General features: G+C 40.4%; 1 protein-coding gene across 6 annotated transcripts in view; it reads left to right on the top strand.

Annotated features, from left to right (window-relative positions):
- Positions 1–13,546, top strand: part of pds5a (PDS5 cohesin associated factor A) — a 72,361-nt gene extending 58,815 nt beyond the window's left edge. For 4 of the 6 annotated variants that reach the window (XM_034187318.1, XM_034187320.1, XM_034187319.1 and 1 more), the window contains exons 20-33: positions 44–167; positions 307–465; positions 659–727; positions 949–1,085; positions 1,574–1,697; positions 1,797–2,001; positions 2,131–2,245; positions 3,801–3,933; positions 4,687–4,806; positions 5,076–5,138; positions 5,661–5,809; positions 5,888–5,975; positions 6,051–6,316; positions 10,357–13,546. In XM_034187318.1, coding sequence (XP_034043209.1) covers positions 44–167; positions 307–465; positions 659–727; positions 949–1,085; positions 1,574–1,697; positions 1,797–2,001; positions 2,131–2,245; positions 3,801–3,933; positions 4,687–4,806; positions 5,076–5,138; positions 5,661–5,809; positions 5,888–5,975; positions 6,051–6,316; positions 10,357–10,360 — 1,756 coding nt within the window. In that variant the 3' untranslated portion in view covers positions 10,361–13,546. Of the gene's footprint in view, positions 1–43; positions 168–306; positions 466–658; positions 728–948; positions 1,086–1,573; positions 1,698–1,796; positions 2,002–2,130; positions 2,246–3,800; positions 3,934–4,686; positions 4,807–5,075; positions 5,139–5,660; positions 5,810–5,887; positions 5,976–6,050; positions 6,321–10,356 lie in introns of those variants that run through there. The other 2 variants (XR_004565062.1, XM_034187322.1) reach the window with 2 other exon arrangements.
- The last annotated feature ends 616 nt before the right edge of the window (positions 13,547–14,162 follow it).

The following is a 14,162-nucleotide window of genomic DNA, read 5'->3' as shown; positions in this document are numbered from 1 at the left end:
TGTCTTATGTTTGTCTAACTCTGTCTGTCCTCACGTCTCTCAGGACTCTGATTCCCATCCTGCACCAGAAAGCTAAGCGAGGAACACCTCACCAGGCCAAGCAGGCCGTCCACTGTATTCACGCCATTTTCAACAATAAGGAAGTACAGCTGGCACAGATTTTTGAAGTAGGAACCTGTTGGGGGATGTTTTACTGTGTTTTGATATAAAATGCATCTTACATAATTTCCTTTTATTACACCTCATGTCACCTTTTCTTGGCAGGAAATGTCTTCATGCAGTTATTCTGTTTCCTCCCTTTGCCAGCCTCTGTCTCGGAGTCTAAATGCAGATGTGCCAGAACAGCTGATCACTCCTCTTGTGTCCTTGGGCCACATCTCCATGCTGGCCCCAGATCAGTTTGCGTCACCAATGAAGTCCATTGTGGCTAACTTCATCGTCAAGGACTTGCTCATGAATGACAGAGTGAGCCACAAACTCCTTTATTCTTTCATTTGTGCACATTTCACTGTTGCAGCATAAACCTGTTTGTTATTCATAACACAGATCCAGAACAAAATTTTGTCATCAATAAACTGGGAGCTGATAAAATCTCAGGAACTAGCATTAGTTATTTATGTGTAAATAACAGAGTGACCTTGCATCTGTTTGTCTCCAGTCAGTGGGAAATAAGAATGGGAAGCTGTGGACGACTGATGAGGAAGTGTCACCTGAGGTTCTAGCTAAGGTAAGAAGGTAACATCTGTTTAGTTTGATATCAATCAGTCATTCATGCTTTGTGTCACAAGAAGCCTTTACCTACCTCACTTTTATTTAATCAGTTAGCTCCTATGGATGCAAAATTGTGTTTTATTGTTTAATAACAAAGTTACATTCCTGGCTGTGAAAGGTAATATAAAGTCATCGGCCCATTCTGTCAAGTTATTCATGCTCGTTTCATTTCCTCAGGTCCAAGCCATCAAACTACTGGTGCGTTGGTTACTCGGAATGAAAAACAACCAATCCAAGTCAGCAAACTCTACCCTGCGTCTGCTGTCGGCCATGTTGGTGAGCGAAGGAGATCTCACAGAGCAGAAGAAGATCAGGTGCGCCCTTGGGTGACTTGTATAGGGATTTGGTGATGTATAAATTAATTAAACGGAATCAGGTGATTCTGGTGTTAAACATCACTGCACTGAGCCAGATTTTACCCAGAAAATAATAAATACCTATTAGATCAGTTCTTAAAAAAAAAAAAAAAAAAAACACTGTTTGCAAAGTCATGTTGGATGGAAAGTTAATTGCATCAGACACATTGTAAACTAGCAGAATGTCAGCTGGAAGTACTTTGTTGCAGTTGTTAGAATAATCAGGCACATTCTCACCAAGTGACTTCACATTCACAGAAACTATTGTATGCTTTGCATTTTCCGTCTTTGATAGGTCAGCACGCACTCTCGTGCACAGAGCAAATTTTCCAACCAACCAAAGAATTTGTTGACATAACTGATATGTGCAGTTTGCAATGTTTGGATTAAATTTTTTATCCTTTCTTAACCTTCTGCCCTTTTTTTCCATGTCTTCCTCCTTGCAGTAAGTCCGACATGTCTCGTTTGAGGCTGGCAGCTGGTGGAGCCATTATGAAGCTGGCCCAAGAGCCCTGTTACCATGACATCATCACACCTGAACAGTTCCAGCTCTGTGGCCTTGTTATTAATGTTTGTCTCTACACTGGAACTTGTTTTTTTAAAGAGTCCATTATGTTAATTTCTCGGTTTGATGTAATTAAGACCACTATACATCCTTCCTTCATACAGGATGAGTGCTACCAGGTTCGTCAGATCTTTGCTCAGAAGTTGCACTTGGCTCTCGTTAAACTGCTGCTGCCTCTAGAGTACCTGGCTGTCTTTGCCCTGTGTGCAAAGGACCCAGTCAAAGAGCGCCGTGCCCACGCCCGACAGTGCCTCCTCAAAAATATCTCTGTCCGTAGAGAATACATCAAACAAAATCCAGTTTCTCAGGGTAAGACTGAACATTAAAAACTCTGTGTTTGCACCATTACATTAAAAACATAACTAAGTTCTAATTTGAGAGTAGTTTACACCAGAAGCAGTCTCAGAATTATTAAAGCAGTTTCTACTCTTTCTCCAGAAAAACTGGTCACCCTGCTTCCTGAATATGTTGTTCCTTATATGATCCACCTGTTGGCACACGACCCCGATTTCACAAAACCACAGGAATATGATCAGCTCAAAGATATCAAAGAGTGAGTGTGGACACATTTTGGTTTCATGTACAGTAGTGTTCAGAATAATAGTATTGCTATGTGACTAAAAAGATTAATCCAGGTTTTGAGTATATTTCTTATTATTACATGGGAAACAAGGTACCAGTAGATTCTCACAAATCCAACAAGAACAAGCATTCATGATATGCACACTCTTAAGGCTATGATATTGGGCTATTAGTAAAAAAAAAGTAGAAAAGGGGGTGTTCACAATAATAGTAGTGTGGCATTCAGTCAGTGAGTTCATCGATTTTGTGGAACAAACAGGTGTGAATCAGGTGTCCCCTATGTAAGGATGAAGCCAGCACCTGTTGAACATGCTTTTCTCTTTGAAAGCCAGAGGAAAATGGGACGTTCAAGACATTGTACAGAAGAACAGTGTAGTTTGATTAAAAAGTTGATTGGAGAGGGGAAAACTTATACGCAGGTGCAAAAAAGTATAAGCTGTTCATCTACAATGATCTCCAGTGCTTTAAAATGGACAAAAAACCAGAGACGCGTGGAAGAAAACGGAAAACAACCATCAAAATGGATAGAAGAATAACCAAAATGGCAAAGGCTCACCCTTTGATCAGCTCCAGGATGATCAAAGACAGTCTGGAGTTACCTGTAAGTGCTGTGACAGTTAGAAGACGCCTGTGTGAAGCTAATTTATTTGCAAGAATCCCCCGCAAAGTCCCTCTGTTAAATAAAAGACGTGCAGAAGAGGTTACAATTTGCTAAAGAACACATCAACTGGCCTAAAGAGAAATGGAGGAATATTTTGTGGACTGATGAGAGTAAAATTGTTCTTTTTGGGTCCAAGGGCCGCAGGCAGTTTGTGAGACGACCCCCAAACTCTGAATTCAAGCCACAGTTCACAGTGAAGACAGTGAAGCATGGTGGTGCAGGCATCATGATATGGGCATGTTTCTCCTACTATGGTGTTGGGCCTATATATCGCATACCAGGTATCATGGATCAGTTTGGATATGTCAAAATACTTGAAGAGGTCATGTTGCCTTATGCTGAAGAGGACATGCCCTTGAAATGGGTGTTTCAACAAGACAATGACCCCAAGCACACTAGTAAACGAGCAAAATCTTGGTTCTAAACCAACAAAATTAATGCCTCGCAGATGTGAAGAAATCATGAAAAACTGTGGTTATACAACTAAATACTAGTTTAGTGATTCACAGGATTGCTAATAAAGCAGTTTGAACATAATAGTTTTGAGTTTGTAGCATCAACAGCAGATGCTACTATTATTTTCTACTTTTTTTACTAATAGCCCAATTTCATAGCCTTAAGAGTGTGCATATCGTGAATGCTTGGTCTTGTTGGATTTGTGAGAATCTACTGGTACCTTGTTTCCCATGTAACAATAAGAAATATACTCAAAACCTGGATTAATCTTTTTAGTCACATAGCACTACTATTATTCTGAACACTACTGTACATACTTATAGAACATCACGTGTTAATGCCCAGTTTGTGTCTCACATTTTAGCCATACGAAAGCATACGTATCTTAACACAGTTTTATTGTGTGTAGGTGTTTGTGGTTCATGTTAGAAGTGTTGATGACCAAGAATGAGAACAACAGCCATGCCTTTTTAAGAAAAATGGTGGAGAACATCAAACAGACAAAGGATGCACAATGTCCAGATGACGCGAAGACCAATGAGGTACACAAGCAAATATGCATGTGCATGGAAAGGAAAAAAGAATACTCAATAAACGAATGACAAGGTATTAAGAACATTAAAGGAATACACAACACATGAGTGGGGAAAAGGTGAAGGTCAGTGAAGCAGACACAAATTATAATGTCTGCAAATGAACTAAAGGTCCAACAATAAACAATACAAAAACAAAACAAAAAAAAAACACCTTGCAGTATTAGGCTGTTGTGTTTTTTTGTTTTTTTTAAAGTCTATAATATTGAGTGAAAGGTCATGTTCATGCTGTCATGTTTGTTCTTGAATTTGGTAACACAAAACTTAAAATGTCTAGCATTCAGGATCCTCAAACCAATTGTTGAACATTTCAGGTGACATTTTTCCATCTCAAATTTGTCTGGTTCTTCCTATATGCGAAAACTTGACATGCTGTAACGTGATCTGTACTGTGCAATTAATACCTTGAGCTTAGCGTATCATTAAGCCTCAAAAATAAACAGGTACTTGGATAGTTTTCTGCTGTCTTTGTTTGTTTTTAAGATATTCAAGCCTTTGAAGTTTGAACTCCTTGTTACATCTAGGTCATAATTGATCGCTTATTTAAAAATGTTGGGATCTGTTAAACAATTTGCCGATCCAACTCTGTAAACATTCTTAAATAATATTGTTTCACATTATTTCTTTTCCCTTGGATAAGAGAAAATAAATGTGATATTCCTCCACACACTAATGATGTGCATCTCGTTTCTGTGGTTACAGAAGCTGTATATTGTGTGTGACGTTGCTTTGTTTGTCATCGCCAACAAGAGCACTGCATGTCACTTGGATTCTCCAAACGACCCTGATCTACCTCCAAAGTTTTTCCTCAAGCAGGAAAAGGCAATGAACACACACACACACAGTTGGTGTCTTTAATTTTGAGAATGGAAAACAATCTCAGACCAAAAGTCTTTCTATACATGTAAAATGAAAAGTTTCCTTTCAGTTGTTGAAAGAACGTGTTGGACATACAACGCTAACATTGACAATGAAACATCAGTAGATGCATATGGCCAAAGTCATGTACTACAATGAATGAAGTCTCTATGTAAACACAGTTCTGGTTTTTGTTTATTCTAATGAATCCTTTATTTAAACTTTTTCTGCAGGATTTCAAAAATGATAAAGAATATCTGATGGCAGAGATGAGACAAATGCTGCTTACTGGCAAGGTAAATGCAACTTGTTTTTTTTTTTTACACTGTAGTATATTCAATATTTTATCTGTAACTGATCGATGCGGTCAAATGTTTTTTGTGCTTAGCATTTGTGGGGATGGAATACATGATCAGAACCTCTAGAACGTGGAAACCTTGACAAGAATGGAATAAACATTTAATGATTTCATTGTGAAATTCATAGTATGATGGTATTGGTGTATTTGAAAAGATGAAAACGGACCAGTTAATGTCTTCACCACCGTGGGCCAAGTAGCCATTAAGAACAGAGTTTGGAATAAATGCATATCACTTTGTCTCAGCATCTCGAAACTCTGGAAACACAATGTGGAACTACAGTGCCAGTGAAGTTAAGTTATGGGTGCCACTGATTAATCTACATCTGTTAAAAGTTTATGTGATACCTGGGTAGATTATGTATTTTAACTAAAAGCATTGTTAGTCGTGAACATAATCGCATTAGATATTTTGCTGTCAGAAGTTAACTGGTTGCACACTGTTAACTCCATGATGCAGCCGAAACCGTCTCCAGTGTTGTCCGCCATGAACAAGCCTCTGATAGTACCAGGGAGGAGGATCTTCACGAAGACCACTATGACCCCAGACACAGTCAGTAACACCAGCAACAGCATCTCGCTGAGCTCCACAGCCATCAACAAGAACAGGTAGAGGCGCATGCACTGTCACGTGCACAGTCAGAAACACATGTACTATACCTGTATGACGTGAGTCTTGTCTTGTAGTAATAGTAACACTGCCACAGAGTCACCGGAGAGCCGGACGCAAGAAAATAATGAGAACCCGGTCATCAAAATTGATGAGACAAAAAAGGTGCGTTTCAATTCAGCAGCCATCATGACTCGTCACTTCAAGGTTTGACTGATCCAGTCCCAATGTCTCTGTTAGGCGGATGCTAGTCATATTGCAACTGGTGATGCCATAACAGAAGCGTCGCCTGCCAAACGACGAGGCCGTCCACCCAAGTCAACTACTGCTGCTGCTCCTGTAGTAGCCGACAAAGAGGGAGGTGTGGCTACAGGTGGTGCAACGGGCAGAGGCAGAAAGAGAACAGCGGACCCTAACACCGACCCTTCAGAGTCAATCAACATCAAGATGTCCAAACAGCAGCAACAGAAGGATGAAGGGACAAAGAGACAGATTGACTTGCAGAGGTAAGATTAGCGGAAACAAGGTGCAAGTACCGCCAACAGTGGCGGTTCCACACTGCATTACTCCTCGGGTGAGACCTCCACCAAGCTCCTCCATCACATCAAAAGACCGCAGACTACAATATGCTTATACAAAACATCCATGAATTGCAAATTTGAATGAATATGCGCTGCTATATTCACTTAATCTAGTTCTGTCCCACATACCACTGTTGTTTAAATATTAAACAGAATATACTGTAAAATACAATATAATTAATTGTATATTTTGTTGAACAACCACATTATGTGGTGAGGGTTAAGAGTAGATTAAATACATAATCTTGTAATTTGTTGGTGTACACTGCATCACATGCAGGCACACAAAAAAAAGGTCATATTCAAGTCACTTCAGCTAATAATGTGAACGCAGCTCAAATTGTAAACCTTCCTTGCAAATAAGCAGGCTGTCCTTTCTGGAAACAGTTTTTCCACGAGTGGGCATTTGTTCTCTCCAGTGAGATTTGAGCTCGTTCTTAGACCCTGTTTGTCCGCTTTCAAATGCCTTTTATTTTATAAACTGGCTGCCTGCCTCGTACTAACTTCGTTTTTGCACTGGATGATCCGCAGAAAAATGTGACGCAGAGTTCTGGTTCTGTGCTGCGTGCTAAGTGGTTTTTGCCCTGATAGAGGAGATGCTGTGGAGCCAGACAGCAGCATCTCACTGAGCGGAGGAGGATGCTCCAGCCAAAGCAGAGCGCATGGGGAGGAGAGAGCTTGTCCCCGGGAACAACACAGGAGACAACCACACACCACTTCTGTTCTGTGCACCTCAGCAAGCAAGAGCGCCTGCAGCTGCAGGGAGCGCCACTTTGCCAATTCCTCACAAAGTGATGTGATAATTGCGTTGCGGGGGAGATGCTTTTAAGTGCTAGTGCTGCCCCCCCCCCCCGGAGTGTCATGAAAAAATGCCGCCCTGGCCCACCAAACAGCAGTGTAGTACACTTGTATTTCTTTTAAACTCAGCACACACCTTTTTATTTCTAGAGACAAACCAAAAGTTGTTGCTTCTAGTCTGTTGGGATGATAACTGTCTCCCAAGGGGAAGCCAAGACTGCCATTAAGGCCAGGTAGCCATTAAGAGCAGAGTTTGGAATAAATACATAATCACTTTGTCTCAGCATCTCGAGACTCTGGAAACACATTGTGAAACTACAGTGCCAGTGAAGTTAAGTTATGGAGTGCCACTGATTAATCTACATCTGTTAAATGTTTGTGATACCTGGATAGATTATGTATTTTAACTAAAAGCATTGTTAGTCATGACATAATCGCATTAGATATTTTGCCGTCAGAAGTTAACTGCTCAGTGAATCTCAGTGAGAATGTAAAGATTGGTGAGCAGCTGAGAGCAAAGCTGTCTGTAACTGTAACTGCTCACCAATCTTTACATTCTCACTGAGATTCACTGAGACCAGCTGAATGGCAGATCAACCACCAGAACCCTGGCACCAGAGAATTCCAGCATCCTGGCAGCAGGAATAGGATAAGCCTTATACAATTGTTCAAAGTCACCAGCCCAACAGAACAGTACAGCAGTCATCTTTCAGGAGTGTGCAATCATATGCTATGACTGCAGTAGGATGAGGTGTAGGTTTGGAGGAGCGCAGTGCTTTGAATCCTCTAAGCAGGCTTAGGGGTCACTCGACCACAGACGGAGTCAGCTGCTCAAAGATTCCTCTAAGAAATCCACTCAGCTCCTTGTACAACCAGGAATTTTCAGCAAGCAATGCTCTAAGACTGCTATGAATGATATTCACAGTGCCCTGGAAGATGAGACGCCTTCTTTGGAAAACATTGGTGCTGCAACACAATACTAGGCAGCTTACAGGATCTTTTTTGCATCGAACTCTCGTATTGTGTTATCTGTTGTCCTTACTTGTAAGTTCAACACCCAGATTGTGCTGCAGACTGCTGCAAAACAGTGTGATCTTGATATTTAGCCATGTTAAGTCTGACATAGAGCAGATTGTAGTTTGCAGGACTTCAACAGAATCTTTACAACAGCCATAATAAGTCTTGTCAGAGTTCATAAACTTGCCACTTTTGTAGATGACTACATTTCTACAGAAGTGTCAAATGTCTTACCAAAAGGAGTAAGAATCAGTCTCCTTTGCGGCACCGCTGTCCCATCTTCGTTGGTGTAACTCTGGATGCTGAAGCTGGCATCCAACAGCTTGTAGCAGAGTTTTTGCAAAGTCGAGGAACAATAAGCCGTCTTGGGAAAAAGTTGCAAGATCCATGAGGACCAGTGCAATCTTCATAAGGAGTACTACCTGTGGATGCAATGAAATCACCCATGACCAGAGGAGTGTCACGTCTGGAGCACCGATCAGTCACTAATTGAAGCTCTGTCGAAGCTCTGAGTCTGAGACTAATAATGCGTTCTTTGACCAATGTGATATGAGGGTGTCTGCAGGTGCACCTCAAAAAATTAGAATATTGAGGGAAAAGTTAAATATTTTTGTGTTGGATATTTCAGAAAGTGAAATTCTTAGATATTTTAGACTCATTGCATATAAACTAAAATGATTTAAGCTTTATTTAAAAAACATGTTTTGATAATTACAGCCTACAGCTTAAAAAAAAGTCAAAATTGAATATTTCAAGTCACTATTTATGCAATATAAATACTATGGATCTCTGATTCAGTACACCACCACAATGATGGGAAAGACTTCTGACTTAAGTCCAGAGGACACACTGACGCCCTCCATGAGGAGCGTAAGCCACAGACTGTCGTTGCTGAAAAGAGCTGACTATTCGCAGACTGCTGTAGCAGTGAATATTCATGGTAAATTGACTGGAAGGGGAAAGTGTGGTGGAGAGAGGCATTACACCACATTGATCCTTTTGCTAGATTGATTTTATTAAATATTCTAAAAAAAAATTTAAGCTGTAGACCACAATTAGCAAAAAATGCTTGAAACATTTTAGTTTATATGTAATGAGTTTAGAATATGCAAATATTTTCACTTAAATAGCTGACAAAAAATAAAAACACTGAACATTCTCACAACATTGATGACCTGCTCGATATACCCACCATTGATTTGCTTCACCAGACCAAAAATAGGCATTTCCAGCAACCAACTTGTGTCCAGATCCAGGTCTTCGGAACTGAAGTGTGGGGCTTTAGCTGCCTCAGCAGCAGTGGAAGATAATCATACTTGCTGAGACAAAGGATTTCCCAGACGCCCACTCACATGAGCTGCCTCACATTTGGCAATGGGCAAGACCCCACTGCATCGTCTGAGTCACCACCTTCCAGAGACAAGACCCCTTGGTGCTCTCCAGGGGTTTCTCCCGGGAGTGGGATCCATTCAGCTTTCCCCATCGTCTTCCTATCGCGCTGTTATGGAGGGTAACAACAACAACAACAAAAATTTTATCCCATAATTGCAATCCCCACAAAAAATGGTTATCTGCTGACAGGACGAACACCTGCAGTTTAATGTTGTGCTTGTGACGTTAAACACATCCCGGAAAAAACACGGAAAAACCTGAATAAATGAGTGGAGATCCACACGGTGTCACTGTGGTGTGATTAAGGAGTATGTTAATAATGTGAATCACATGCTGTGGCCTTTGCAGCCGATACATCTCATCTCATCTGAATACCTGCTCGTGGGAGGTAGTGGACCGACTTGTTAGACAGCACTCTCCATCATCATCATCATCATCATGAAAACACCAACTGAGGGAATATCTTTTGGAAGAACGGTGTTCTTCCCTCCAGTTGAGTTCCAAAAACTTGTAAAATCAATGTGAAGCTGCACTGAAATGGTTCTGGCAACATGTGGTGACCCACCACCTTACTCAGACACTGTTGGAGGGTTCCCCCCCCCGTGTAATCTGCCACCTGTGCACATATGTGTTTGTGTGTGTGTGCATGCTTTTGGCCGTTTGGTAGCAGTATACTCTGTAAGATGCTATGCTGCAGTGGTTTTTGGGAAGGTACAGATATAAAAGTACTGACAGTGTCCAAAATTTGTTCTTTTCAGGTAAAAAGTGAGTCTGTGATGATGAAACCAACAAGACTAAAGAATGGTCCAGACTTTGTCAACCCCCCCCCCCCCCCCCCCCCCCCCCAACTCCATGTACAAGCTCCTGTAATTCTAAACCTTTCTTGGACAGATTACGGACTTTTCTTAAACACACACACCCCACTGATATCCTAGAAGGTTTTAAACACCTTGTAGTCATGAGTGAGTGGAAGCTCATTGTATGTAGGTTTTACTCACACAAACTTTTTTCCTTTGTGTTTGTTGCTCTTTGCTTCATTTATGGAGCCATTTTTAAGGGGGATAAACAGGATGGACATTTTACAAATATTTTAATCTGGATATTATTGCTTATTAAATTCCCTGGGGAAAAAAATCCTATTATGAGTCTTTTGACCTCTTCCTCATGTCTTTATTTTTGTTAAGCTCACCGGTTTGTGTTTTGTAAAAAGTCATGCAACTTTCCACTTTGAACCTTTTGAGAGTATCTCAACAAATGGATAAAATGTGAAAATTTGCTGCATAGATTTATGCATTTAACAAGTGTACTGAACCAAAATTGACAGATTTTGGAGTGTCTACAATTCTAATTTTACTGTTTATGTGCTGTAGCTTGGGTGTCACAAATTGAGGTGGAAATCCTTTGTGGCTTCTTACAGTGGCTGTAAAAAGTAGGTGTTGGCTACAGCGGTGGCCCGGTAAGCTAGGCGGGAGGCTAGAATAACAGCTGACATCACTCTTAGGTTGTCTTGCTCCATAGGTTTATCTAAAGTTACAGCCTACATGTGATTGGCCCATTCTGTTGTGTAATACTGCAGTAGACTGGTGTCTTGCATGGGCTGTACACTGCCTCTTGCTCTGTGACTGCTGGGATAGGTTCCAGTCCCCTGTGACCATTGATTGGCGTAAGATAGTATTGAAACTGAATGGATGGTTGTGGTCTAGTAGTTCTGGCAGACTGTGGAGCAGACATTCATCATGCAAGCTTTTCTTTTGTATCATATTACAAAAAGCAGCATTTTAAATTTAGGGGTTTGATCGCGCTCCCTGCTGAAGAGAACAATCAGGCAGTACAGATGTCAGTCAGTACTGTTGCTGTAGCCTCCTGTCTACAACTGATGAGCCCGTCACCATTAGGTGTTTTGCAGTTGTGAATCTCACGCCGTCTGGTGGTCCGTGACTCACACGAGGTCGGTTTCAGCAGAGTTCCAATGTCAGGAGCTCAGCACTCCTTGTGAAGGATGGATAATAAGACATCGGGATACAGCAGAAGTCCATCACAGGTGCTACACGTCCTCTAGATAACCCTTTCAACTTGGGAGAGCGTATAATCATCATAATTGCCCATGAACTCGCTAAATTAACTCCATCCTCGCTTTGCCATTGTTTACATGCGCTGTGAGACAGCGGAACTCTGCTGGCACCTCGGTGCATTCTGGGAAGCACAGGCGGCCGCCAGGGGCATTATGGGATACACTGAAATACTGAATAGCCACATCCTAAAAAGTATTCAATCCCTGTGGGCTTTTACAGTTTTTGGAAATGAAATAATCAAGATCTCATAAAATGACTTGAAATGTAAATTGGAATTTTTAATCTGAAAGTGACAATTGTATATAATCTAAATTAAATAAAAACAGCGCTGTTTTGTCACTTGAATATTTCTTGGTTCATCCCAACTTGTACAAAGTCAAACAGCTCTAAAAGTGACTAAATTGTTCATATTCCAGCATTGAGTGAAGATCCAAACCTTTTTGGTTTTGCTTAGATCATGTAGAGCAGTTTCTTTTTGTTTGTTTTTGTAAAAAGTTCAGAATTTCACCAAAAAAAAATGTAATCGGAGTAATGAAACAAAGCCATGGGATTAAATTCTGTGATTATGACATGGATTAACAAGTACACATCTGGAATATTTGAGCTTGTTCTCGTGTCGATGAAAACTGTAACCGAAGGTGTCGGTATGCTGCAGATTTTCAAATATCCACAGGGGCTGTTTTTAAGTTTGAGAATGGGTGAGGTAGAGATTTATTTTTACGTACATGTCTATTAAAGACTTTTAAATAAAACCTCTTATTTGAATGTAATTTCATTAAACATGTAAAACCCTAAAGGGGGAGAGTACTTTTTTGTTGTTTTTTTAGAGGCACTGTAAAAGCCTGATTCTTCCCTCTGAAGGCCTTTAACATCCAGTGTGTTGATGGAAATATTGAAGCTGTCCAGCATCACTGGATCCAGTATTCCAAAGTCTGTTTCTCTTTGCCACAACTGCTGCACTGGGTGTCTTTATTTTATTTTATTTTTTTTATTATTCACTGCTTAATTATGTAACAGTACTTTGCTTTGGAAAGTATGCTGTAAATCACAATTTACTATGGAGGTATGTGTTCATTGTTAACGTTAAAATATTTTTTTTTGTACTTTTGCTATTTTGTTGGGTAAATCCTTCTTTAAGCAGTGAGCAGAAACTTCAGGGTTTCTGCTAATTTGTAGTTCAAGTATGCTTATTTAAACAAAGAAATTCCCACCCCAGAAAATAAAATCTTTGACATGTTGCCACACTGTGCATTGATATTGGAAGCATTTCACAACTGAGAAATGACAAAAGCAAGACTAATTTTCCACTTTGTTTTTTAATCAAAGAAACATGACACTGTCACAATAAATAACCATGCTTTTTACTGCTGATGCTTGCTTCCAAGGAAACAAGAAGAAAACAAGTCTCAATCCAAATGGAGAAACTCAGATGCAACAGCCCCTAAAAGCTTCGTCGTCGTGCAATTTTGTACATACTGGAGACGTCAGGAAGACAGAAAAGGGGAGCGTCTTTCCTCTCTTACAAAATAAAGAGATCAGCCATCAACAGTGCACTTGAGCGATGGCAAGAACACTTTTCAATAACCTGTCTTATTTACAGATGAGGTGTGCATACCCAATTGAATGTTATTTGGCTGTCTGCAAACTTCACTGTGTGAAAATGTCTAGGCCATGCACGATATAACTCCATGTAGTACTGCAATACAGCACTGTGTTGATACGGACCGAGCCAGGGGGTTAAAAGACCGTGTGAGAGGATGTAACACGGCTAGAAGCAAAGCTTTTCTTTATTGTCCATGTATCAAAAAAAAAAAAACAGGCCTGCTATCTGGTTGATAAAACAGGAGTTCCAGCCTCGTTAATCATAAAATATAACTCAAAGACATCCTCAACCAACATGTTTTGCTTTGTAATAAAGCATTTCTTGGAATAGTTTGGTGTACTGGTGAATCAGTCACTACTTGACCCAGGACCGTAAAGAATGTGGTTATGGTGAAAACGCAAAGCTTTGACATCCATCACATTCATAAGCATGTTTCTTGTTTAGGTGCAAGACAAAACTGTCTTTGGTTCCCTGCAGGTATCATGCCAAAACAGGACTGATGTAGCAGCTTGCTAAGCAGCTGTTGGGGTGGCTTAGTCCAAAGATCAGCAAAACAAAAACTGGGATTTCCACAACTCTGTGAGGTTGAAGATATGATAAACACCTAGTCACCACATCATTTGGCCAAACAAAGGCTGTGCAGAACAAGGATGAGAAACATTAAAAAAAAAAAAGTGTCCATCTATACAACAGAAATGTTGGCATGCAATGACCTCCAGGTGTCTGAACTTGCACTGCCACCCATAAAGGGCAACATTGACATTTTTCATCTTAGGCCTAAACCCCTACCCCCACTTTTTTTCTTCTTCTTTTTAAACAAAAACGGTGCATTGACTTAGAATTGGCCAAGAAAAAAAAAATGAAAAAGTTCAGTATTCTTTTGCCATAT

Source organism: Thalassophryne amazonica, chromosome 15, assembly GCF_902500255.1.
Source record: "Thalassophryne amazonica chromosome 15, fThaAma1.1, whole genome shotgun sequence".
Lineage (NCBI taxonomy): Eukaryota > Metazoa > Chordata > Actinopteri > Batrachoidiformes > Batrachoididae > Thalassophryne > Thalassophryne amazonica.
The sequence above is the reverse complement of the archived record's forward strand: the minus strand, read 5'-3'. Positions and strand labels throughout refer to the sequence as shown.